The sequence below is a fragment of the Rhinolophus sinicus genome, chromosome 1, assembly GCF_057876585.1.
Source record: "Rhinolophus sinicus isolate RSI-liver-muscle chromosome 1, RSI-T2T, whole genome shotgun sequence".
NCBI classification, from domain to species: Eukaryota; Metazoa; Chordata; class Mammalia; order Chiroptera; family Rhinolophidae; genus Rhinolophus; species Rhinolophus sinicus.
The window spans coordinates 214,025,813-214,053,529 of NC_142501.1; the positions used below are offsets into that span (position 1 = coordinate 214,025,813).

Here is a 27,717-nt window from a genome sequence, read left to right on the forward strand (position 1 = left end):
CAGAGCTGAGTGCGGCGCCGGAGTAGGGCAGACAGACAGCCTTTTCCTTCGTCGTCTCTGACCTGACAGGCCAGCCGTCACTCGCCTGCACCCCAGGCTGCGCTCAACAGGCCTGGAGAGGGCAGAGGGGAGGTGACCTCGCCATTGCCAGCTCTGGCAACCCCAGGCCCATCCTATCTTTGGCCTCCCTGGCACACCACACACTCCTGGTCCGCATGCCAACACAGAGGGCAAACGCTGTGTCTGGGTGGCCATGCATTGCGCTGGCACTGGCCAAACAGCAGCAAGCCCCACAGCCGACTCCGTCCTTAGGGCTGAGGTTAAGCCGGCTCCACTAGGGGGGCTGGGGCTGCCCCTGTGGCCCTGCTGCACAGAACGCCCAACAAAGGCCTCGAGCCCACCCGCTGGCTCCCGGGTGGGCAGCCCGACAAGTACCGCCTACATGCAAAACACCACTGGTGAGGCAGAGGGAATCACAAAAGGCGGGGATCATCCCAAAGAGTGAAGGAAAGCACAAAAAGGGTACTTGGTTCAAATTACGGGTTTTATTTCCATCTGTAACACGAGAAGAGGATCCAAAACAGACTGACTCCATGGACACAGTTTCAATGTGACAAAGATTTGGATGGACTATGTACATTGAGGGGGAGGGTTTTTTCATACTAACCTCTTCCAATTTTAGTTTCTGAACAGTAGAAACTAAACATTGTACCCAATTTAGTATGAAGAAATACAACTTTCATGATCAGCCATTTGTCCTTAGGCATAAAACATAAGAGATTCTGACCGCATGGTCATCTTGGCTCCTGAAGTCGGGGTAATGTCAGAACGTAACAAAAGAGCGCTCCATGAAACGCAGAAGGGACGAAGCGGCAAGGAGCAGGGGGAGGGCGGACACCACACACGTCGCCCAGTGGCGGCCGCTGTCCCGCCCGCCTCCACTCCAAGTACCAAATGACCTTCACTCTAACTGGACGTGAGCCAGGGTGCAGAATGAAACAGGAGGGACACTCCTTCAGCCGCGGTTAAAGTGATCTGTGCCGAGTCCCTGCTCCTTCAGAAGGAAATCTGAAGGCCAGTTATTGCTGCAAAGCCAGACGCGGCCCCATCCCGTCGTGAAGACGTTTCGCGCAAAGGCTGCTGGTTTGGCTTGGAGCCCTGTGAGGAGTCAGAGGTGCAGGCGGGTTGCACCGCAGGCCTGTCCCCACGTCACCCCAAGCCCTGTGCTGTGAGGGGCAGCTTGGCCACGCTGGCGCCTCTGAGGACCCGAGGTTGTCACACCTAAGGCGGTATCTGGGCTCCTTGGCAAGGAGAGGCCAGCAGAACCTAGGAGTCAAAAGCCCAATGGCCAGAGAGCAGCTTCTGAAATGAGTGTCAGCTGGGGGGGGTGGGTGGGAAGGCCAGCGTGCCAGCCAGTCGCGGGGGCCGAGCTCTTCGAGACATGGGGCAGCTGGGACTTGGGCAGCAGCGTGGACATGGCGGCTGATAAGGCCACAAATACTGCCGCCTTCTTCCAGAGTCTTCGCTGAGGGGCTATCAGGCAGCGGGACTGAGGACAGAGGGCATGTGGCACACAGGGCGCATTTTATCAGAAGGGAGGACCCGGCCACATGCCTGCCCCATGGACCCTGGGTGGCCGGTGCCGGGTGAGTCCTGAGAACAGGTGGTGGACGGGACAGGCACTGCTCCAGAGGACGGACAGCTACATCTGCTGGGCTGCTGAAAGGAGGCCGAGAATGGCTTTATTGCACATGTCCTCCTTAGAAATGGGGACTGCCCTGCAGAGATCCCTGTACGTCACCGCAAAGGTGTCGGCGGAGTCACGGTCACCTCTGACTCTCAGGGAAGGAAAAAGTCCAGTGGTTGGTCCTACCAAGGCCACTCACACGTGGGGTCCTCAGGCCAATGGACCGTGTCGGGCTTGGTCACCGGCGGGCAGACGCCTGGGACGAGGTAGCACGCCCAGGAGAGCTGGGCGGACCTGCTCGCACTCTGACCAGGCCCCTTGGCGAGGACACTGCCAGTAGGAAGCCGGGGCAAACTTCTTGGCAATCGTGCAGATTCTGGGAAGAGGCTGGAACCGTGATTCTCAGTCCCAATGTGTCCGACTCGCACTCCCGGCCTGGGACTGGGCCACCCAACAGTGCGAAGATGCAGACCCCAGCCTGGCAGGGCCCTGGCTCGGCTCCACAGCGTCCAACCAGAGGTCACACAAGGATGCCAGGGGGTGGAAACAAAAGAGCAGTTTACGTGTCAGACATTGGCTTTGAAACAAGTGTTTCTAAGCTTGGGAAATGGGGCCGAGGCCTCAGAGGGCCACCCCGTGTGCCCTACTCCCGAGTGGCCCTCAGCACTTCATATATAAATGGGGTGGTAGCGTTTGTGGGTGATCTTTTTCCTGCAGGTCGGGCAGGTGTTCGCGTTTTTGAGGGAATCGCGGAGGCACTGGCTGCAGAAGACGTGGCCACACTCTGTAGAAACGATGAGACGTCCATTCTGCACAATCTGGAAAACACAACAAGGACCAGCATGAATTCACGGGCACCCTGGCTCCCTTCCCAGCAGCAGCTCCCAGTCCCACCACCCGCCACGCCCACCAAGGTGACAGGAGAGGGAGGGGCAGAGGGCCAGCCTGCCCCAGGAGGGCAGGGAGGTGGCGGGAGAACTAAGGACACCTGTGCACACTGGTGGGGTCCCTCTGCCAACAGCACACATAGGAGCCAGGCTCTGGGCAGCGGCAGCCGAGCAGCTGAGGGCCCCCGGGGAACCTGAACCCGGCTGCTGTGTGGGCACACGGGAGGGCAGTGCCGAAGGTTCAGGGGCTCGACGGGAAGGCTGCAGGGCCTAAGGAGTTGGCACCTCTTCCCTTCACACACAGATGTGTGACAAGCCACATGCCAGCCCAGGTGTGACCTTGGAGGGGTCACGTGTCACCTAGGGAGACGGCCTCTCATCTCGTCCTGCCACCAAGACAGTCGGGAAGCCACGTGGCGCTTGCTTACCTCCGAGTACCCGTCCATGCAGATGGGACAGCTGACAGTCCCCGAGGGCCTAGAATCACAGTGCGTCAGGTCAGTCCCGGCCTTAGTGGAGGCCCCGGGAGCCTCTGCAAAGCCGGCTGCCCCAGGGGGTGCGGCGTGGGCCACGTGAAAAAGGACGAGATACGAACGAGAGGCAGCAGACAACCCAAGTCGCCCTGCCTCCCCCACCCCAAGCATTCCTGTGGCACAAGGCTGGGGGGCCACTGGGTCTGTTCACATCAGGTGGAGGGTGTGCCACCAGCCTGGGGCGTTCACACCCCGCCTATAGGTGCCTGGCACAACCTGGTCATGGAGCGGACAGTGAAGCCCCATTCTGGACCATCCCCACCTGCACCCCGCAGCCGGGCAGATGCTTCAATATGCCCTTCTCGAACCTTGGGCTCAGGACACCTGCTGAAGGGCCAGTGTTCCTAACACCCAGGCCCTCCCCACGTGAAATGGAGCAGGGGAAGAGGATCCCCCTCCAGGGGCCAAGGAGGTCCCACAGGGCCAGAGGCTTCCTGGCGATGGAGCAGCCCCAGCCCGGGGGCAGCAGGGCAGGGGGCACGCAGGTACCTTAGTCCTGTAGCGGCCTCTTCCCTGGTGGTTCTGGGAGTATGAGTGGTCACGTACACATCCCTGTCCCTGGACAGCTCCTCGTCGTCACTGCTCACCACGCAGCTGTCAGCTTGATCCTGGCGCTGCCTCCTGGCGGTCCTGGTCGGCCGCCTCCTTTCTAAGGCGTGAGTCCCAGCTCAGGGCAGAGGCCTCCAGCTGCCCCACCCTCACCACCATCCCTCCCACCTCAGAAAGGCCATGCTCAGCCACACCCGGGGGCCTGCCCAGCTGCGCACCACCTGGGTGCCGGCTTTCCTCAAAACCCAGAGGCCTGTAGCCCAGCGTCAGGGATGACGCTTTCACAGTCGGCACAGGGCTGGCGGCAGGTATGACCACCCCATTCAGGTGTCTTCCCACCTGGCCTTTCTGTACCCGTATGTCAGGCAAGGCCTGCAGCACCCTCCCCCTGCCCCACGTCAGTTCTCCATCCCATCCCAACAAGAGAAGAAACCACTCACCATCAACGATCTTTTAAAAAGGAGAAAAGAAAGAAAGACACAATCAGTTTGACACAAAGCATTCCATATTTTTTTGAACATGTAAATGATAAAATCGAAGCATTTCTTGTTTCAAATGCAAACTCTCCCCCTGGGGGCCAGCACAACCTCCCACAGTGGCAGTGTCGGCTGCCTCCGCCTCCCCACAGCTGCTCAGTGAGGTTCTAGGAGCTTCTGGCCATGTGACCTGGGGAAGTTACCCTCTGGGAGCCAGCTTCCTCTTCTGAAAAATGGCACCGTGCCCACAGCTCCCCGCGCTGTCGTGAGGACTAAATGAGACAAGGCCGGGGCCCCAGGGACCACAACTAGCTCCACGCTGCCGCCAAGAATCAGACTCCACTTCTTGGGAGGGTTTACAGTGCTCAATACATTGTTAAAAATAATTAACTAAACAAAATATAGGCCATGCAGGGACCAAGGGGAGTGGCCCACACCAAGGACTGCCATCATTTCCACCCTGCGATCTTGAGGCCCAGGAAAACGTTACCGAGAACCCGACAAGCCCAGCACCTGACTACTACCAACTCATTCACACTAGTTTTGTGACAACAGTTTCCAAGCAGGCCCGTCAGCTCACACCCTTGCCCTCCACTTGCTGTGTGCGGTCTGCTCCTTCCAGAAGGCGCTGCCGGCTCACAGCCAGGGAAGGGGCACCCTGTCCTGCGGAGACGCACCCATAGCAGGTGAAGGCTGAGGTGTCTGCAGTCACTCTGGAGACCTGCTTCTCCCGCCATTTCACTGCCGGAAGCAGCTCCTCCCTGGGTCAGAACCGCTGCTGCTCCCAACAGCTGAAGTGGCTTCCGGGCTCCAACCTGAAGCCCCATGGGTACACATGGCTCCCACAAAGGAAGAAGCATGCAGGTCTGCACTTGGCAGATGAGCACATCCCCCCACGTGGGGCTCCTGCAGGAGGCTGACTGTAAGTGAAACTGGGGGATTGTCGACCTCTCCTTGGGGCCATGTTACTGGAAGGAAAGCTTGGGCTGGCAGAGGTGCTGTCCCTATGAAGTTCTAGAAAAGGAGAGAAGGCCCTTCTGCTGTGGCAGGATGACCCCGGCTTTCCAGAGCGCCTGCACGCCTCCACCTCCCTCGACCCAGATGGACCACGGACCAGGTGTGGATACACCTGGAAGGAGTGTGAGGCTGCTGGCTCCCTGGCAGTGTGTGGGAACTGGGTGTCCACAGGTTCTTGTGAGTCAGACCCAGCTCACGTCCCGCCAGTGCCAAGCTCGGGGCCAGACCCAAACACTGAGCCCCCAGGATGGACCACATGCTGCCCAGGCCCAGGGCCCAGGATGCAGCTGGCACACGGCAGGGGCTGCGCACTTAACTACCGGGTAAATGGGCACACCGTGGTGAGCAGCCTCCCTCACTGGTGACGAGTTGGCCTTAGAACAGCTCTGAGAGGAGGCCTCCTGCCCCAGGGAAAAGAACTGCGCCCCAACCTGGCTCCATGCCTGTCCCATGCCCCTGTGCCACCTCCCAGCTGGAGGGAAGGCTCGGGCTGGCAGACACCCTACCACTGATGCTCCCTCACCCAGAGGCCGGACCACGGCAAGTACAGGGTCCCGGCCAGTGTCTGCAAGTGCACTGCTGGAGCGTGCAGGCGGCACAGCATTTGCCTGGGGGGGTGACTGCAGGAGCAAACAGAGGGACACAGGGACAGCACAAGCTTTGGAGCCCCTCCTCTGGCAGCCAGGCCTCAAAAGAAACAAACAATCAAACCAAAACAAAAGCCAGTGACCAGCCCTGGGTGTGAGAAGCCGAGGCAGGGCTGGTGCGCTGGCCCAAGATCAGACCCACGCTCTCCACTTCCGTTAGCCTGGCTTCTCTTTCTTGGCCACAGAAAAGCTCACGTCAGACATGAGGGGCATGGAAACATCTGGAGGAACAGGCATTGGCACCTGGGCACCGTGACTCCAGGCAGGTGATCCCTTTGAGCATCTGAAGCACAGGTGAGCCTCACAACACCTGCAGTGCTGACACTCCCCCCGGTCAACGGGGAGGACGAGCCCTTGTCGCACTGGCCACACGGGGTACTCTAGGTACCTCCTAGCGCCACAGCAACACGCTGGGTGAACGATGGCACAGAACCAAGTAGCGGGAACCACTGGTGTCCTCTGAGCAGCCGACCCCGGGCAGTTCTAAGAATGTCACCCAGCCGTGTGCTCCACGCCACTTGCCTTAGACAGTCTTCCCACTCAGCACTGCCCACAGCTCCACTGGAACAAACCGCCATCTCCAACCACTGTGCACACCAAAGGCTGCTCTTCAGACCCAGTCGTCACACGCATCACGCAGTCACACACGCTATCACTGTAGCATTGCCAGGAGTGCCAGGAAGAACGAGCTGTCATCAACGCTCCAGTCCCGTAGGAAATCCCGTCCGATTCTGCGGACAACTGTCTCCCCAGTTTCTGGTCCGACGTCTGAGCTCTTCTCTCATCCAGTTATGCTGGCCCGCTCACTCTCACAGTCACTGTGTGTCCCTCGTGCCTTTTACCACCCGCAGGCAGAGACGGGCAGGGCCTTTCAATAGTCTCATAAATGAGACACCAGGCGGTGAATAGCATAGCACTAACAGGCAACTCACTAGTGCACGACAGAAACAGACCAAACAAAGACTCCAGGAAAACCAGACAGAGGTTAAAATAAACAATGTTTTCAAATTCAACGAGAGGCAACAGTCCAAGCAAATGCCCATTACAGACTCAGTTCTTAAAGAGGGGGGCCAGTCTCTTTCCATCACTGCACCACTTCAAGCCCGAGCAGAAACTGGCAGACTGCAAATGCTCATGAAAAGCGGCCGGAATATTTTAACTCACCTACTAAACCAGGTAAGAAAGGGGGATGGAAAAACATAAGCAGAGATTGCCAATAAATGGCAGACTAGCATTTCCATCAATTTTCCCACTGAAAACAACAAAACATAGGACATACATATTTTAAAATAAAGAGGTATCCAAAAAAGGTCAAAAGCAAAGGGAATACAATAATCCTGACAAAAAAAAGAAAAACAACAGAACATTCTTGAAAAATTAAAGAGTGCTTCTGAATGCCTCATAGAGAAACTGAAGCCCAGCCAGGAACTGTGGGGGCAGGTTACCTCGCGAAAGACAGCCACCCTGGGCAGGCCAGTGGCTAGTAAGTCTCCCCAAATAGCAAAGGACTGACAGACAATGTTATTTTCTGACCAACAATGTAAAGAATAACAAAAAAAAAAAAAAAAGAAAAAAGAGAGAGAGGATTCCCTATGTTTGGAATTTAAAAAATATGAATTTCATAAATGTTAAATTGAATGTATAACACTAATAACACAATTTGCAGGATATAGCTAAAGAAAATATAATCTTAAATGCATTTATTGGAAAAGAAATGATAAAAATTAATAAGTTAGAAAAATAGCAAAATAAACTCAAAGAAGTAATCAATGAATGAAAATGAACTTACAAGACAAAGAATCCACAAAGCTAAAAGTTGATCCTTTGAAAGATCTAAAAGCTGATAACACTAATCTAAAAAGACAGAAAACACAGCCAGTATCAGAAATGAAAAAGGAGACATCACTACAGATTCCACAGAACATAAATCAATATGAACAAATTTATGCCAAAAGTGAAAATTTTAGATGAAATAGACTCCTAAAAGCTGTAATTACCAAAACTCACTGAAACTCTGGGTTAGGTACCATCACTGTAGAGTTCTACCAAAACTTCAAAGAAGAAATAATTCCAATCTTACAAAATCTTCTGGAGAACAGAAAAAAAAGGTGCCCTATTCATTTTAGAAAGATACCAAAACCCTATAAGGCATGTGTACAAAAGAAAAATTACAGACCAATCAATCTTACTCATAAAAATAGATGCAAAAACCGTATAGTATAAAATATTTGCAAACTGAATCTAGCAATTTACAGAGGGTGCCAAAGAAATGTATATACATTTTAAGAAAGGAAAAACATGTATTAAAATTGCAATACTCGCTATATACCAATAACAAAAGATGAATACAAATTATGTGCATACATTTTTTTTGGCATCCCTGGTATAAAAAGATAATGTCACGATCACAGTATTTAATCGGTTCAGTTTAATCGGTTTAGTGCTAGAAATCAATGTAATTCTCCACTTCAACACATGAAAAGGGGAAAATTATCATTAGATCGAATTGTTAAAATTCAACATTGATTCCTGATGAAACTTGTAGCCCAACAGGAAATAGAGAGGAATTTCCCCAATCTGATAAAGGGTAGAAACAAACAAAAACCGGACAGCACAGGTCTTATTAATGGTGTAACTTTGAAAGGATGCTTTCCAATTTGGAATGAGACAAGAATGTCAGTGACTGTTAACCGTTTTCCTTCATCCAGTGCTGAATTTTTCTCAGCCAGTGCAGAAGGCAACGAAAAAAAGGAAGTATCTTTTGTGGATATACAAATCCAAAAGGTTTACAGATTAATAGCTAGATTTTAAAAAAGAAAAATAAATAGATAATATCAATTGCATTTCATTGTATCAGCAAATCATAAAAATAAACAAACTTTAAAATACCATTTTGAGTATCATCCTAAAATACTACGTACCCAGGAATAAATCTTCTAACAAAAGACTAGCAAAACCACACAGGAAACGTTATAAAACTTTACTGAGAGGTGTTAAAGATCCCACCTCAAACCTACACAAAATTCATGTGGATTGTAGACCTAAATGTGAAAGGCAAAAAGAGTAAAACTTGTAGAACACAGAAAATATTTTTATAATATGAGATTTTTCTCCTACAAACGGATAAATTCAACTGTACTGAAATGAAAAATCTCTGTGTATAAGCCAAAGAGAGAAAAAGTAAGCCTCTGAGCAGGCAGTACAAAACATAACGGCAGACTTGTATTTACAACCTGACAAGGCAGATAACCCAAAGGAAAAACGAGTAGGAAAAAATTCACTGTTAAAAAAGGCAAAGGGGTCGCTTTGTTCTAGTTCAATTTCTTTAGCTAGTTTAAAAGCTGTATATACACCATGTAAAAAATCTTTAAAAATTCCAACAGGCACTTCAGAAAAGGGGAAAATGAACCACCAACAAACATGAGAAGGTGTTCAGTGCCAAAAGGAAAACCACAGTGGAGTACTACAGGGCAACCACCCATCAGACTGGCTCCAAGTCAAGTGGTGGTGAGGCTGTGAAGGATGAAACCCCAACACAGGTTCAAAAGGAAGCTAGCACACCTCTCAGGAAAAGTGAAAATCAAAGATATACACACCTGGGGACCCAGAGTGACAGCCTTTTCTGGGTATGCCATGCCAAAAGCAAAAGTTAATTTTGAGGGGAAAAATCAAAGCAGAGATGCTCCAAGTTGTATGCATCTTGTAGCATTTTCATTTCTCCTAATCACTGGGGCTTTGGATCCCTCTGAGTTGGAAACACACACAGTCTGCGCCAAGTTTCTGATGCCATCGGGGTCCTGGTTTGCAGGGACTCAGCTTAAAGACACGCAGCGACTCCCAGGCAGGATTCAAGGTACACGCAGCCCATTCCCAGGGTCTGCTGGAACTGGTGAGACCTCCCCAATCTGGGAACGGGTGCATTTATCCACCTAGTACTCTCCTGCAGGCACCCGAGGCCAGAGGTCACCCTGAACCTGTGAGTGAGAATTTCAGCCTCTGGTGTTTTTCTCTAAATTTAAAAACTGGCATTTGGATTTATTAAAATAACAAAAATGAAAGCAACAGGATAAGGAGTGACATTCCATCCCAAACAGTTATTTTATGGCTGGGAGCAGAGGCCACAAAAGATAAGTCCTTTGACCAAAGTGACCAGAACCCAGGACTCCTGCTTCCCCTTTACCTAACTGCCGGCCTTGGACCACCCACCCCCTCCCAGGACAGCTGCCCCAACTCCAAGCCTCCTGTCCATTCGCCTGGGGAGAAAGGATGAAGGTAGGGAGCTCAGGGAAACCCAAGAAGCGAGGGCAGTCATCAAAACACAATCAAGGCATGGAAGGGGACATCATGACATGGGTGTCACGCAACAGGGTCAATCAGTGTCTCCTTGACAGAGTGAGGTCTTGCGAGCAGAGCACTGACTATCCCCGGGGCCTGGCACCCTGGGGAGGAAAGACGGCACCACCATTACCTGTTAACCAGCAACGGGGCGGCAGGCTTCAGCCAGGTGCCAAATCCAGCTACCTGTCCAGACACCCCGGGCGCCGCAGGGACTGCCCGCAAAGCCATGTGCCCATATGGACGTCAGGACACACTGACCAGGCCCAGCTGGGGACCACTCTATGTCACAAAGTGCTGCCCATCCCCGGGACACTGCCGCTCCTCTAGGAGCCCACGTCCCAAGCACGCGCTCATCACTGGGGCAGTTTAACAGCTTGGTAAGGGCAGCTGCCTTTCCTTTGGGATGGGGGTGGGGTGGGGCGGGCATGGGGACAGGACGACATGGACACATGATAGGACAGCCCAGTAGTTTCAAATCGAGACCAGAGTCTAAAATCTCTGAATCTGTCAGGAAGTCCCGTCTTCACTCTTCTTTTTCCAGACCTGAAAACCCTTGGCACAATCCTCTTCAGCGTCAGGATAACCCCGAAACCAGTGGGCCCCAAAGGAAAACTCCGTCACCAGCCCCACCGTACCTACCTGCTGCCCACCTGCCCAATGCTGCCGAATGTGCCATCACCTCCACCCACAAACCACACACTGAACCCAAAAGTGCGAACGAGGCTTCCTGCACAGGCGGGCCGTGGGACGACCAGACCCCCAGTCCTCACACGGGTGGCACCCTGCCGTCTCCATGTGTCCTCTGAGCAGACTAGGGCTGCACGGCACTCCCTGCCAGAGTCAGTGACGGGGGCCACGGCAAGGGGCAGCAGCAGCACCCGACTCCTCCCCTGGGAGTCACAGCACGGCCACCCCGGGGGCCTGTGTACTGCAGGACACTGCTCCTGGGACTCGAGCGCTTTCCCTGTGCTGCACACACATCCCCGCTTGACCAGCTTGGAGGTGGATGCCCCCGACGGGCACTAGGTGCCAGGCCCTCTGCCAACTACAGGGTCCTAGTCCTCACAACACACCACGACACGACGGCAGGTCCCGTTTTATTTATGAACACTGTGAACAATAAGTAACTTGCCCAAGGTCACACAGCTGGTGTCAAGTGTCCACAGGGACTAGAGAGAGACGAGCCCCTCGGAGCCACCCCCAAGGGCGTCGTGTCAGCTGTGGAAAGGTAAGAGACACACAGGGCTGCCACCCACAGGTGACGCAGCCTTTCCCGAAACATGTCCCCCTCGGGCCCGTCAGCCCACACACACGTGACGGGCGACAGGGCCACAGGCCCAACACTTACCACGACAGAGTCGTTGTGGGTCAGGTCCACGACCACGGGCTCCAGGGATTCACACGTCAGGTCCACTATTTCGTCGCCAGCTTCCAAACAAAGCATTTTAACACACGTTAGGAGGAAAAAAAGAGCATATGCTCTAAGCTTCATTAACATGGTTACAAAGAGGAAACCCCTCAAGTACAGAATGCCAGGGGCATCGGGACCAATCCCCTTTCAGGGGTGACAGCCAGCCAGTGCCCTTCCAGACTGGCTGTGAGTGGCGGCAGATGGCTTTTACAAAGGCACCCTTGGGGGGTGTCTGTGCAGGCGTACTCCTACCCACGGCCTCACTGCCACATGGCTGACCCCAGCGCCGCCCCCTGACAGGGGAGGCGGGGCTTCTGGGAAGGGACGAGGCTCCCTTGGCCCAGGGCCTTCCTCTTGGACGGACCTGCTCCTCCAGCAGGGGAAGCTGATGGCTGCCACTGACTCACAGACCTCAAGCCACACTTCACTCAGCACCTTCATCAGTTATGTTACAGGGGTCCTCTTGGACCCCAACACACTAAAATGGGTCGGGCCTGTCCTGCAGCTTGCCCGAGCCCGAGGATACACTGTGGTGCCCACACGAGCACAGGACAACGTGGGGAAGAGCGTGTGCCAAACAGTCACCAGCACTTACGTCCAGCCAGTGGGAACGACAGCTTTCACCTCTATAAACCACAAGAGAATTTACATTCATTGGTTCTATTACTAACATGCAAAAGTACGAGGGCAGGATTTTTGCAGACAGCATCTGTTTAGTAGTATTTGGGGGAGGTGACTTGTTATTTAGCATATTCAAACTTGTTTTATTTTCTTGTGTTATCAAAGTTCCACAGAAATAAAAACCACACTACATCAAAGCTGTCCAACATAATGCATACAAAATGACCTCACTCTTTTAAAAGAACAGTCTATATACTGATAAACCGTAACGTATAGACCAGTCCCTTCCTGGTAGACACAATTTTTGGCTCTTACAGATAAAATCAACGCTCCCGTGGGCAGCTGGTGCAAACGTACGCACACTGGTTAAGACCACTGTGGGATGACAGGGACCCCCGCACCAGCCTCTCCTGAAGAACGGCTGAATGCAGCCACCAGCCACCGGGGTGTCAGCTTTGGTTGGTGGGGCCTGGGGCACAGCGTGCAGGCTTTTAGGAATCCACAGTTAGGAGTGCAACTCAGAGACCAGAGACAAAAATGAGACCTCAGTACTCTGAAGGGCCCACGAAATGTACCTCAGACAGGTTGCTTCTCTTAAAGTCAGTTTGCAGGTAGCGATCTCACTACTATATGGGGAGGAAAGGGACTCGATTCAGGCCACGTGCCACTTCCCTGAGCCGGCAGCAGGGGAAGTCCAGCCTAGCCCTGCCCGCACCAAATTCCCTTCAACCCAGACAGCTCCGGCCACACGCCAGCTCTGGGGCAATGTCCTGCTTTAATGAAAAGACAGGAGGAAAGCCGAGCAGTTCACAGGAGACACGCTTTCCACCAGCAAAGGGGCCCAGGGCATCTCGTCTCCCCGTTGCCTGGCCCCAGAGTCTGGCCGACTGGCTGGTTGGCTGGGCGAGCAGCCACTGCAAAGCCATCAGCTCCTAGGGCACCAGAAGGCAGCTCCTTCCCGTTTAGCTGGAAGGTGTCAGCACAGGCGAGTCTGAGACTGTAGGTCTGACAAAACAGCGAGGTGAACAGAGCCTGTGTAGTGTGTGCTATGTCCCAGACCTGTTCCGGGGTCGTGACAACTCTGTGAAGCTGGTACTATCATACCTCACCCCCCGTTTCAGATGAGGAAACTGAGGCTCAGACGGGCTGTAACTCGCTCCAGGCCGCAGGGCTATGGCCAGTGCTGGGCAGCAATGGCCCCCGCGTGGATGACCACCCAGGCCCCCGCGCTGTACACACCACCCCCCACGGTCACGGGGTCCCCGGCAGTCTCACCACTTTCCACGAGCTCTATGGGCTCTGCTTCCAAGGCCATCTCAGGGCTGGAGGCCGCTTCCCGAGTTCGCTTCTGCGCTTGTCTGGAATTTACTGTCCCTCCACGGCGCTTTCTCTGTGGGTACCCAGGGGAAAGAAAAGTCCCATGAGCCCCTGACTGATAGGATTTCAGCAAGAAGAAGAAAAACATCAGCACAGCAATAGTTCAACTCATAAAAAAGAGGAGCAGGCCAGTGAGCAGACCTGGGGGGGGTGGTGTCTTCTCAAAACCTGCGATTCTAAAACCGAATCTTTAGAAACAAATCACCCCAAACAGATAGTGAACACAAATTCCATAAAGCAGAGCTTGTCCTATCAAACTATCGGCCTGTCAAAAGTACACAAGCCCTTGTCCAGGCCAGGATTTGGCTGGAAACCCCACTTCTAACCAAAAGCCACAGACCTGCCGTCTTTGAACTTGTGTTTGGCCCCGTGGAGCCTTTGTTTCTTAGCCCAAAGACCCCCAGTTCCCCAAGTTCCTGCCCACTGTGGAAAGCAGGTCTTCCTTTGGGCAATCTGGCCTCTCAACTTTAGGACAGACCCAGTGTGGTTTACCCTACCAATCGCCCCCACAACTCAAAGAACCGGTTTTCTCAGCCTGCTCCCAGTGGCTGCCTGGGAGGAACCAGCGTCTAAACCCGCCTCTCTCCGCCCCAGCCCTTGGGCCACACCTCCAGCCACCAGCATTTCCCCCCTGGCTGGGCTGTCTGACACACAAGTTGAGAACAAGCCCCCTGCAGCGTTCCTCAAGAGAAGGGGGGGGGGGATGACAGAACCTCCCAACTGAGCTGTCACCCAGTTCCTCCTGAACAGCCACCCCAGCCTGGCTCCCGTGCTCTCCACTCGTCCTGTCCCCTCCGCGAGCGAGGGCACTGGGCCCACTATGCTTCACAATGGCTGACCTGTTAACTACAGGTAAGGGCTCCTCCTTCACTACTGAGTGTGAACTTCACTAGCCCCACCTCGCAGAGCTGTCATAATGATACAGTACTGAGCACAGACGGGGGAGGCCGTCGCTACCCTAACCCCTAAAGGCCTTACGAGGAGGCACTGTGTCCCTGGAGAGTCTGGAAGGACCGGACCCTGACGGTGACGGCTGCACGGGACCCATCACCCAGCCCAGCCCAGCCCTCGCTAGGGGACACAGAAGCCTGATTCCACCAGCATTCCGACAGTGATTCTATCAAGGACTGGGTTTAGAACCTTCCGGTGGCTCTAAGGGTCAGGGAACCAACCCAGGAGGCCGGGAGGAAGCGACAGCAGCAGTTCAGTCGCTGGGGGGTGCTGAGGGGACAGCTGGTGTTTAGGGGTTTCCCGAGTAGCCGCCAGACTACTGAGGGCTCCTTAACATCCACCCCATGGTCTGCGACATGGTCCTTGGACCTTCCTTCCCCTGAAAAGGACCGAGTCTTTCTCAGCAGACAGCACTCAAGAGGAGCCCTTGGCCCCCACCAGCTACCTGTGTGGCTTCTGGTCCCCACAGAGCAAGTCCTGCAGCAGCCACGGGCCCTGGCCAAGTCCAAGCGCCCTGTCGTGGTCACTGCTGTGATGTGCCCTCCCCCCGCCCCCCAATCCTCTTTCGGCCCCTCCATGCCTTTAACCTGTCCCCCTTCCTCCCAGCCTGGCTTCACTCAGCTTTCAGGAACCTATGCAAAAGTCACCTCCATTATGAGGACACCCTCCCCCTCCTCCCAAGAAGGCCCTGGGCTGCCACGACTCCACCCGCGTTACCCCAGGGCAGGGAGGAGGCGGCTGTCAGCTCGCCCAGGCCAGAAACCTGGTGTATCTGAGAACCCCTCTCATCATGGCTCCCCTCCTTTCCGCAGAGCCCGCAGGGGCCCAGAGCTCTGTCACAGCCGCTCAAGCCTAAGTTACGCACATCACTCTGAGGACATTTTCACCAGCTTCTTCACACACTCATAAAAAGGCTACAGCACTGTCCAGATCCTGCCTGGGCCGCATGGCCTTCAGAGGGGAAGTACCCAGCCTTAGGCCCCGTCCCCTCACAGGCGAGCGAGCTGCAGCGGCAACCTGCACATAAGGGACGAGGTGCCAGGTCATCTGCGTTTTACACTGTAGGTCCAGTGAAACAAAGGTCCTTCTGTGGATGAATGACAAGTGGGCCTGGAGCGCAGTGGGGGCTGGGCATGGGCAGGAAGGAACGGGGCGCAAGGGACAGAATCTGAAGGGTGCCGACTCCTGTTCACCCCACCCTGTCCCCAACCTGCCCAGCCACTCATAGCACCTCTGGAGTCTGCAAGGAGAACGAGGTTGTTTCACACTTGGTCCACCTGATAGGAACTCCATGTTCGGAGTTCAGACCATTAAAGAAACCTGTCAGTAGGGAGTAAACTGAGGAGGGGGCCTTCAGGCAACCTTGTCTGCAGCTGGAGGGGCCAGGTGACAGCTGGGTCACAGCAAACCAGAGCGGCCTCTGCAGTCTGACAAAAGCTCTGGACACAGTCACAACGCCCTGCCGCTCCGGCGGCTCAGTGAGAGAATTCTCACCACTGTGCTCACACCGGACCAAGAACTGGAAAACTGGGCTGCAAACGGTTAAATAAGCCAGAGCCCTAATGTGGCTAGGACGGGGACAGAACTTCAAACCCCTCAGCCACTCCTGCTCAGCCTTCTTCCAGGACACCCCGCAGGACACTGGCCCCCAACAAGACAAGCGCGTCTGCATGAGCACTGGAGGTCCCGAACCAGGGTGACGCAGAAGCCCCGTCACACCACTGTCCCTAACGGGCCACAGGAGGAAGGGCACCGCTCGGCCCAGGGAAGAACCCCCCAAGGTGACCACTCACCGTGCTCATTGTGCTCTTTGGCGGCTGCCCCCCAGAGGAAGTGATGGTCCCACGGCGTGCGGAAGTCCAGCGCCTCCGACCGCTCACGCCCGCAGGCTCCTCACCCTCCAGCGAGCACGGGCATGTGCAGTGCCACAGACGCCTCGTACCTTCGAGTCCTGAAACACAGACATCAAGCTGATGACCGCGCCGCCTGCACCACCAGCCTCGCTCAGGCGACTGCTGATCAGGCCTCCGACAGTTGGGGCTTCGCCAAACACGATGCAACATGTCCTTGACCCCAGTCTTCATAGGAAGTACGCAGCACTCCGGGCCCCCAAACCCGTGGTCCCGCCCTCCTTCCTAGCGGTGCTAGTCAGCGGCAGAGCACTGTGCTAGCTGCCGGGAAAAGACGAGATTCAGAACCGCCACACGTGACCTCATCGACTCCTCACACGGGCAGGGACAGAGCTCCAGGTGGAGCACAGCCCAGTCACTGTCGCCCTCTGGAGTAGCTGATTATCTAGCTGAGGAAACGAGAGCCACCACCCTGGTTCACCTTGTGTGCCCAGCTGAGACTCCTGTCGCTGGCAACGGGGGGGTGGAGAAGAACTGAGAAAGTGTGGAGAAGGAAGCCAGGCAGGAGGTCCCAGGAAGGGAGGGGAAAGCGGAGGGCAGAGGCTGCTGGATGGAGCACGAGGCCCTGGATTGCAGGGGCAGGGGCAGCCAACCACAGCAAGGTCAGCGTCAGGGACGCAGCGGGTAAGGGGCAAACGAGAAGAGAAGAAGGTGGAGCCAGGAGCCAGGCTGCAACCGGTGCAGGAGCCATGAGCCTGGGGAGAGGCCCTGGGGTCGCCCAGGACCAGGACAGTGGTTTCCAAACTTAAGCTCTTGTGAAACCGGTTTCTGAGCAGCTGGTCTGGGAAGTGGCACAAATTCTGCATTTCTAACAGGTTCCCAGGCGTGAGAGACAGGTGCTGCTCCAGAGCCCACACCATGGGAACCACTGGCCTAGGACAATGGCCTCAGAGCTGGAAAGTAGACATTGAGAGAGATCATGGTGGCCGAAATGACAGGCCCACTCTCTCTCAGACCCAGGGCCGCTTGCCTCCTCCTAACAGACCCCCCACCTCCTGGTACCTCTCAACACTGCTGCCAATCCATCTTTCTGAACACACCGCTGACAACAGCGGCCTTTCCCCAGGCCTTGGAGTCAGGCACCTCCACACCCCTCCCTGTGCCCCTGGGGGGTTCCTCAGTGCCACACAGGACAGCACCTGCCACAGCCGCTCAGGCCCAGCGCAGCAGCACCGAGTGTGGCACCCTGCACCCAGCCCACTCCAGGAAGGATGGGCCGCCCATCTCCCCACCTCGCTCACTGTCAGCACGGCTCCTGCCCTGGCAATTCGGCAATGAAGGCAGCTGAGGGAAGCAAGCAAGATGTGCCAGGAACGCAGGACCAAGACGGGCCGGAGAAGGCCCGTCCCCATGAGGGACCACCCAGCCGGCCGGGCCTGCGCCAGCACCTCCTATCCGCTCTGAGCCCGAGGAGCTGAGAGGGAGGACGTCTCACCGCTGTCACTCACTGTGGGGAGACTTGCTGGCCTGTGGCCTGACATCTGATAATCCTCAGGCTGCCCAAACCAGGGGACCACATGTGGCCCCTCAAGAATGGCACAAACCCTTCCCAAAGCAACACCTCACACCCTGAGCCTCCAACTCACACTGGGGTCCAGGGAGGAGGCTCTGGCCAGGACGGAGACGCTCCACCGGGTCTGCACCCAAGGGGGAGGCAGCCCATAGCCGTGCAGGCCTCACAAGACCAGCCCCAGGCCCGACACAACCCCAGGCTCCCACACGCTCCTGTTCCCGACCCAGGAAGTGGCTTACATTTGGGCGTACACCCACGATGCAGCTTTTGTGGCGAAAAACCATCTACCCCAATGGCGTGTCTTTGAATTGAGAAGACGGAGACACGTCACTGACAGGAGGGAGAGACCTGTCTGCTGAGAAAGGGAAACGCTTCGGTGTTCCCTAAGTCTCTGGCCTCCCACCTGCTTCACGCGGAGGCTGGCAACACGGCTGGTCAAGACGCCTCCTGTGACTGCCCCGGAGGTGCCCCCACTCCTCGGCCTGTACTCCCTCCCTGTCCTCCTGCACCCCGGCAGCCCCAGCAAGACCCCCACCCTTCCCTTATCCCCCACACCCGAGGCCAGGCCTCCAGCCATGCCTTCCAAACCTGCCTATTTCTTGTTGGGGATGGTAAGAGCCAGTGGTCAGAGAACATAGAGAGCTGGAAGGCTGCCTCAGGGAAACCCAGCGAGGGGCTGGTTATACCAGGTGCAGGTGAGGAGAAAGGGCATTCCCAGAGCAGTGTGGGACGTGGAAGGGCAGCGTACAGGACGGAGAGGCTAGGGCGTGTGGGAAAGGGAGCCCTCACCATCTGCAAAGGGTTCCGGGTCATGTAGACGACAGAGGCCGTTGCAATAGTAAGAACCTGACAACAGCTAAAGCTCAGAGGTCACTTCTACTATGTGCAAGGCGCCTCCTTCCCAAACCCCATCTCACGTCACCCTCTTATCACCTGCTAAGGATGACGGAGGGGAACTTGCCCAAGCTCCACAGCTAGTAAACACCAGAGCCTGGATTTACATCAGGGCGTTCTGACACCAGGACCCAACTCCTTAAACAGACGCTATGCCAGAATCACGTGCATCCACAAAACCGAGGCAGGGAAGGGAGAAGGGAAATAGGTGTTGAGAACAGATGGCTTCAGTGTTAGAAATACTGGACTTCAGGTGTCCAGGCAGAAAGGTCCAAAGGGAGCTGAAAGGCTCAGGCAGAGCCTGCAGAATGTGTGACAAGTTGGGGAGTCAGGCGGAGAGAGGGGAGTCTGTAAGAGAATAAAAAGTCAGAAACCAAGCTCAGAGAACCTGGAGGCACCACTCAGACAAACGCTGGTGTCGCCAGGAGGAAGCAGCAGTGACCAGGAGGAGCAGGGGCCAGAATGAGGCCGGTGAGCAGCCCCAGGAAGCTGGTCACTGGTGACCAAGGGGGCTGCCTGGAGGAGGTGACACTAACAACGAGGCCCAGAGTGGTGGGAGTTACTCAGGCAGCAAGCAGGCAGGTGGGGCATGCAGAAGGCAGAGGCAGGCCCCAGACAAGGAGCAGTTCCTAACACACCCCACAGGCAGGGGAATCGGGGCTTTAGACACAATCAGAGATCTGTCACCTGTGTGCTCTGAGGGCACATGGGACACGGAACAAGTCAGAATGCAGACCGGTGAAGGGACAGACGAAAGCCGTGTGGCTTGGAGGTGGGGGCAGTGTGGAGGGAAGAGGCGACAGGCTGCATGGGAGGGGAGTGGGTGGCACTGATGCTTCTGTGCTCTTACAGAGTGAGCGGTCCATTGATCACTCTGTATGGCGAGAGGCTAGCACGTCAGACGGCCCCCCAGCTCGAGGGGGAGTGTGACACATGCCACCACGTATGTATGTGACACACATATGGACATGGCTACGTGAGTATGCCCACACGTAACGGTCAGACCAAGGCAGGCAGGAAGCGGGAAGTGCTAAGACCGGAGCCGGATTCTGTCACTGTCCCTCACAGCACGGTTTTCCCACAAGCCAAGAAAGAGTCAGCAGAAAGTGGGCAGGGGTGGGGTGCCCCACCAACAGGAGGCAGCAACTCTGCAGCCCCCCAGCCCAGCACCTGGCAGGCGCACAGCAGGCCAAGGAGCCAACGCTGACAGTCACCCCCGGAAGTCCCACCGCTAACTCCTCTCACTGGCCCCACGCCATCCAGCCGTTAAGGCAGCTCCCTGCGCCCCTTCTGACAGGCAGCTGCTGTGCCACATCGGTCACTCACTCCATGTGACAAGCATACAGCAGCTACGAGCAGTCTCTCCTGGGAGTCTGGACGCGCTGGCCAGGGCAGGCTGCATGGCGGCGTGGCGATGGCAGGGAGAAGCCTATATGCCACACTGTCATCAGGGAATGCCAAGTAGTCGGGGCCTGGCCGGGTGCTGGCGGGTTCACACCCCCCTTTGGACCATAAACAGTCATCCCATGTTAGCTCACGCACTTCCCTAAATGGCATTTCAAAAGCGGGATTACAGGACGTGCGGTAAAAGACCAAGGGTATTTCAGGCCCGCTGTTGTGTGCTGCCCAAAGGCCCGGGCAATGCCCAGTGCTCAGCACCACCTGCCCTCCTGGGAACCCAGAATGAGCATTCAAGTTGCCAGCAACTTTCCCTTGCCAGCCTCTTAAATGGAACTTTGTGCCACGGTCACACCGACAGCCAGGCCTAGTACTTCAGAGAAGAGCCTCTCGCTTGCTACATGAAGGGCCCGGTGCAGAGCCGGCAAGCACGCAGCGGGCAGCGCCGGCCGCGGGGCCGCACCCTCACCTCATGGCGGTGCCACGCTGACTTAGGCGCCCAGCATGGCTCCAGCACCCTGCAGGCGACCTCGGCCACTAACTCAGTGACTATTTACGGTGCCCACTCGGGTCAGGCACTGTCCCAGGACTAGAAACAGTGCATGTGACAGATGCTCACTGAGCACATGTCCTAAGTGGGCAGACAATCGGGAGGTGAAGTCACGGCTGTGCAGTGTCAGAAGGGCCAGAAACCACGGCTCCTTGCGCCCGTGGGAGAGCAGAGCCAACCTTCAACCCCAGGGAGAGCTGGGGCACGTGCCTGCGGCTCTCAGCAAGGTTTCCTTCAGCCCCGACAATGAACGTGGCCGGTCCGCTGTGAGTCCTCGAGGCTGAGGAGCAGCAGAGGCGGCCGGAGGCCCTCTCCCAGCCACTACCTCCGAGCGGAGGCTCAGCGGCCACCCCACGGGGCTCCCGGAGGTGTGGGCAAGACCCAGACACATGAACTTGGCAAATGCAAAAAGCAGCAGACCATGCCTGCAGTGACAGTGGCTACGTCTGTCACAAAGTCACCTCCCGACTCTGAGGAGTCACCACCAGCAACCAGCAAAATCCCAGGGGCCCTCCCACCTGCGTAGTGACTTGTCACTCAGGAGAGCCTTTCCTTTCCGCTCAACGTGGCACCATCAGGACTGCGCGCTGCATCTACTAGAGAAAAACCCTGCTATTCGGGTCTGGAGATGCTGTCCTTTTGCTTGTGACCCAGGCCTTGAGGTTTGAGGTGCAAGGGTCAAGAAGCAAGTAATGCACTCCAGCTTTCCAAAAATCTATGACAAAACAAGTACCGGTGAAATTAACAAGGACGTTCCTCAGCCTTAAAAGGAAATCCCTGATTACGTGCTACAACGTGGATGAACCCTGAAGGCTCAAGACATCATTGCGCTCAGTGCAACAGTCACAGAAGGGCAGGCACCGCGAGCCAGCAGATCCAGAGATGGAAAGCAGAGCGTGACGGCCAGCTGGGGCAGGGGGACTTACTGTTCAATGAACAGGTTCTGTCTGGGAAGACGAGAAAGTTCTGGAGACGATGGTGGTGATGGCTACACAGCAGTGTGAATTCACTTAACACCACTGCACACCTCAAAGTGGTTCAAGTGGTCTGTTTTGTTATGTATGTTCTACCACAACCAAAAAATTAAACTTCACCTAATCCTCTATTTTAAACAGACAAGGTTCAGTCAAATACTCAGAAAGGTCTGCAGTGGGCACGGCCCCAAAATGTCTGGAAGGTGCTCGCTCACGTGCAGGGGACCCCCAGCTGCCTGGTGCCCTGGGCTCTTGCTGTTCCTACAAATTTCTCTATAGCTTTACATGCAGCATTATGAAGACTTCCCCCCAAATGCTAGGTTGACCTTCTTGCCAGTGAAACCCTGGGGCCTGGGGCAGACCTCAACTCTCCGACGGCCACGCAGCCACGTCTGATGAGAGGAGGTTGTGTCAGCGTTTGATCTGGGGCACCTTCACAACGGGGAGAGCGATGGGAACACACCAAATCCAACCAGTGAACCCTGGCAGCTCAGAAACCGGCTACCGGCCTACCACTACTTCTCCAGAAGGGGCAGCATGGATGGACGCCAGGCTGGGGGGCTTCTCCACCTCTTACCCCTAACTTTTAGTTTTCTTTCAACTATCGTGGCTTGGGATCTGGGAGGCTGGTCATACAATCAGGCAATTCCTGGGGGCCAGCAGCAAGCGTAACATAATGAAGGAAACCTAAGGATCCATCCCTCCAGAGGCTGAAAAGATACCAGAGGCCACTGGGCAAGTCAACCTCAGGTCCCGAGGCATCAACAACCTCGCTCTCTTCTCCGGGGTCAAGGCCACTGTGACCCATACAACTCAAAGGAGGCCTGTAAATGTCTGCAGAGCAAGCCAGCAAGGGAGCTTAACCACCTCTACTGAACACGGGGTGGGGTGGGGTATGAGTGAGAATGAATCGAGAACCACTATAAATGGCCAAGGTGCATGCACTAGGGGAGGGGAGCCAGAAGCTTCCAAATCAGACTCTGACCGGTCCCTCCAGCACACAGCTGCTGAGTGGTGCCCCACAGTGGGAGTCCCCTCGTTTGCACACAGAGGGGGCTGGTCATTCCCTTCCAGTCCCAGGCAGCTGGCTAACGAACGGAAGTGAGCGATCACCAAAAGGCTGCCAAACCCAGTTCTCTGGAGACACTCATCTTGGCAGTGGGGCTGCACACCTGGGCCTGGAAGCAGCAGCAGAAGCCCAGATCCACACCCTCCCTGTTCAGATGACACCACCAAGGGAATAAAACTGAAGCCAGTGGCCCTTGGCTCGCAGCAAGCAACTCCACAAATGGCGTGTCTGACACGGAGAAAAAGCAGAGTGGGCAGTAGGGAGAATGTCACACAAGCTCCACGCGGCAGCTAAAAAGACAGCCAGGCTCTAAAAACCCACAAACACTGCAAATGTTCCCAAGTGATCACACCCATTGCCTTCATACAGTACAGCCAACCTGCCTTCCCTCCCTAACCTTTCTGGCCTCGTTTGCAGTTCGTTACAAATACAGGTGTTCCTAAAATTCACCAAGCAATACAAGAAACCCCTAGGGCTTATGGGAAAATACGGGTTTGGGGCACAACACTCAACAACTCTTAACACACACGGTAAGAACCTAACAAAAGTGGCAGCACCGTCTGCCACACATTAATGGTTATGAAACGCACATATCCTACCGGCACCACAGCGCCGTACCAGGCGTGCAGCCTGAGTCTGGGAAGTGGGGCGGATGATGAAACAGCAGATACGTGGGCGTGGCTCGCGACACAAAATCAGCTGAGGCGGCTGGGAGACGTTCGGGGTGTGGAGGGTCCACGGACTACGTGTGGCTTGGCTCAACAAAGTCCATTTTCTATATCCTCCCAGTATTTCCCATAAATGAAATTATGCACAGCAAACGCAAAATTCCCATTATGTTCAAACTGTTCCCTAATTGACCAATCCCGTTGAAACTAATTCACGTTTCCAAACAAGCAGTTAAGGCAGAACCAACTACTTTACTCCAGGGACCCTGGATGTGTCACCCACGCCAGGCTCTTTCCTGTCACAGTGCCACAATCTGATACACACAGGGGCACCCCCCCCATCCTACTTTGGGGGACTCCTTCATCCTTCAAGGCCTACCTCAAAGGTGACTTCTGGCCCAGATCTAACCACTTTTTCTACTGTATTCAGTACAATAGTCACAATTCTAAGTCAAATACCACGCATCCCCTCCCCTTAGCACAAACACGTTGGCTAAATAAAGAACCATTTTTCCCACTGAAATCAAACGATCAAGCTCATCAGATGCTCGGAAGAGGTGGCAGGTACTTAGAAGAGATGGCAGACGGTTTCTGAGGGGGAGCAAAGATGAATGGGGAAATGGAGCCTTCCATTGCCGGCAAGAAAGTCACCATCAGGAAACAAAGGGAGGCTTAGAAACAGATGCTCCTCGGGAGGACCTCGCTACCTGAGGCATTTTCAACCTGGAGGGAGAAGAGGCCAGAACAATCAGGAAAAACATCAAGAAGGTGCTTAGAAAGGAAGCATAAATATGTCTCACTGCTGCTATAGCAAGCACAGTGCCTGGCACCAGCCTAGCTACCACGTGCAGCAGACAAATGCCCAGGCCCTCCGACCGCCCACCCTCACTGGGTGGGAGGGCAGACTCCTCAGGAACAGGAGTAGTCTTCAGGATACAATGCAATCACTGAAAATTACTTTCTTGAGGATTTTTATAGTCAAACTCCTCCTGGGGAAATGTTACTTCCAAAGAAAAAGAAACATAAAAGTATCCCCCACTGTGAAGTTTTGTTTAGTATTAGTAGCTACTAAAAAGACTGGTCATATGCTTTCCCACCACAGAAAAATGTGGATGACCTAGCAAAGTGAAGCAAAAGGAAGAAAGATGGAGCCCGAGGTTCAAATGCTAGGTCTGCTTACCACCTGTGTGACCTTGAGCAAGCGACCTGACCTCCCTGTCTTCAGGACAGGTGAAATGGCGCGAACCACAGCTACCTGACAAAACGGCGGCTACTCAACAGTAGATGCCATCACATTGCGAGCCAACAGCAACCCCTATAGACAACTGAGTCACGCTCCTGACACAGGAAGACCTGCCAGTTGAGATTCCAAAACAAGGAGGCATTACCCTTAGTCAGGTCACGTAGACATTGTTTCCTTTTAATTGTAAGTTTGTGAATGTCAAACCACTCTATAGAGAAGCCAATTTACTCAGCTGTCTGGAGGTGCATCAGTTCTGCAGTGGGTACCCCAGGAGACCACGTGGCTTCTTAAAAGGAATCCTCCCAGAAAGCCTTATGGTCACAATTTCTCTTTTGCACAAGTAGGCTACAGATAAAACCCAGCTTGAATCTTTTCCAGGCCTTTCCTACCCTGCATGGTGTGGTATTCCATAAAAGTGCCAGTTCTTATTCACGCCCTGAAAAAAACACTTGCAAGGAAATCCCCAATGCAGGGAGGGCACCCTCCGTCCTGATGCCATGTCTCTTCTCCTTGAACTCTGACTTCGGGGTACAGCATCTGGGGCTCTGGGGCTTCCTCCTTCAGAGGAAACCTCGAAATGCCTTGCTCTCAACTCCCAAAGTCCTGCTGAGAAACAAGCTATTTAGAAAAGACAAGTCAGAAGGGCATACACGTGAATTATATCTTAGTAACAAAATCAACCCTGTAATATTCTGCCGGAGCCTTGTCCTTCAAGGAGTCCTACTTTGGGGACAATGAAAGAAGTAGGGCAATTGTTTTAAAGTAAGAAACATAACACACATAGCATATACCAAGCCATTTTTACACAGCACACAAACCAATCACCTCGTGCACATAGTTTCCAGAACCCGGTGGGGACGTGGACTTTGCTAACAGCCTGCAGTAAAGAGCCTTTAAAAGCTGCCCTGACTGGCTGTGACTCCCTGGTCCAAGCTACCCTTTCCTCACTTCCTAACTCGTCCCGAGGCCACCAGTCTCGGCCACCTTTCTGAGCCACCCTTCTCACTGCACAGTGATTTTTCTAAAACGCAAATGTAACTGGGTTACTTCCCTGATTAGGACTCAATTTACTGATCTCCCGCTTGGCCTTAAGACAGATTCTGAATCCCTCAGCAGGGAGGAACACCAAAGACCTGGGACCTGGTTCTTGCTTACCTTTCCAGCCCCTTCTCTTGAACAGTTTGTATTTCCACCTCAGGGAACTTGTCTCCTCCCCTCCACCCTCACGCCTCAGCCCCACCAGGTCCTGTATTTTGTTCACTGCTGTACCCCAAGCAGGAAGCTTGGCACACACAACCTTAAAAATGGGATTTAGAATATGCATCCTCAAATGGGGGCAAAAAGATCTCCCTCCTTTTATGGACAAAGCATAGATACGCATACAGTATGTAAGCAGCACCAACCTTTCAAGGAGAGGGCAGTTAGAAAAACAATGTCTAAAAAAGCTGGAAGGGGTGATCATTGTAAAAAGGTTGTTAACACTGTATTAAAGCAATATTTGTGAATTAAGCGTTGGAAGCTCAAGTTCAAGCAATACAAAAGCCAGCAATAATACATCTTTCTTGATGGGAACTTGAATGTTCCCATCGCATTTCAAATTCATAGATAACACTGAACCCAACGTGTCTCACCCCACACATTTAAAAAAAAAAAAATCACTAGAGGAAAAAAAGAAGAAAAACAAGATTTCTTTCATCGTCTCTCCTTTTCATCACGAGGTCCCAAAACTCCTGGTCCCTGAACTCAAAGGCCTAATCCTGCAGTTGGGAAAAGGCGGTTTCAGATTCATTCCGCCGACAACTAGCTGGCTGCGTGACCTTGGGCAGACGGCCTGTCGCCCCAACCACGGAGGCCGCCTAGGCTGACTGCAGGGCTGAGACCCTAACTCTGGCTCCGAGGCCTTGGCGCAGAAGCAGAACAAAGGTACGACTGCGAACGTCGATGGGCACGGATGAGGATAAAAGCCAAAACCCCACAAAAACGGCTACCGGGGCTCCAGTCTCCTCCCTCGACGGGTCAAAGGGTGGAAAACGGCATTCACTGAGGACAGTGCTTCAGGTCTCCAGCCTTAGCGTCGGACCCTGATTACCCTTCAGGCACCTGAGGGGCGGGGCCTGGGCCACCGGCCCCAGCAGTCACGGGTTCCACCCACCACCGGAAGCTGAGGACCTACTATGCTCCCGCCCCCGGCTGAGCGCCCCCCTGGGCCAACTCCCACCTCCCCCAGCTGTGTGCAAGTCCACAGGAGGCTCCGCCACGCGGTTCGCAGGCCCACGATGGCAGGGCGGCGGCGCGAGCACACAAAGGAGGCGCTGTCCGCGGGGAACAAAAACCTTGCCGAGGTCTCCCCGAACGGCCCACACAGCCCCCCGCCCTGGGCCGCCCTGCCCGACTCCCCGAGTGACCTTGGGCGCGTCCCTCACCCTCCCAGCCTCTGTTTCCCCGGCTACTTTGCACACTGAGCGCCGTGGCCGCTGCCCGCCCCGGCAGCGAAGAGCCAAGGTGAGGCCTCCGCACTTGTTGCACGGGCCAAACCGGGCTCGTGCAGCCGCGCGGACGGCGGGCGAGCCCAGCCTGCGGTTCCGGGAGAGGCCCGGTCGGGCGTCGGGGCCCGAGCGGGGTCGACCGCGCGAAGGCGGCTCCCTGGGCCGCGAAGCCGCCCGAAGCCCGAATCTGCCCGGCCTGGCTTGCCGCTCCCTCCCCGCGAAGCATGGACCTACTTGGAACTGGTTTAGTCCGGCAGGCGCCACCGCCGACGCATTCGAGCTAGGATGCACCTTCGAAAACTGCTGCGGAGAAGCCCTCCAGCGAGACACCGCCGCCTCAATACCGACCCACTTCCGCTCCGGAGGCCTCGGCTCCGCCCCCCTCGCATCACCATTGGATGCCGCCGCCCGTACTCCCGCGTTCTACGGGTCGAGGAGGTATATTTTCAATTCTATTGGAAAGAAAACCATCTATTACCACTTTGAAAAGCGCCTTGTTCCGGCCCCGCCTACGCCCG

The 27,717-nt window shown here is 54.9% G+C and overlaps 1 protein-coding gene across 2 annotated transcripts; it reads right to left on the reverse strand.

The window, feature by feature from the left end:
• Window positions 1-526: 526 nt before the first annotated feature.
• Window positions 527-27,679, reverse strand: RNF4 (ring finger protein 4). Of its 2 annotated transcripts, none has more exons than XM_019711490.3 (8): window positions 27,430-27,679; window positions 16,288-16,445; window positions 13,442-13,556; window positions 11,483-11,562; window positions 4,097-4,106; window positions 3,597-3,756; window positions 3,003-3,051; window positions 527-2,505 (listed from the first exon to the last, which is right to left on the reverse strand). In XM_019711490.3, exons 2-8 carry the CDS (start codon window positions 16,294-16,296, stop codon window positions 2,356-2,358), a joined length of 573 nt encoding a protein of 190 aa, XP_019567049.1. In that variant the 5' UTR covers window positions 16,297-16,445; window positions 27,430-27,679; the 3' UTR covers window positions 527-2,355. The 2 variants fall into 2 exon arrangements, with proteins under 2 accessions (XP_019567049.1, XP_019567048.1); XM_019711489.3 differs by having other exon boundaries at window positions 27,434-27,678.
• Window positions 27,680-27,717: the final 38 nt, after the last annotated feature.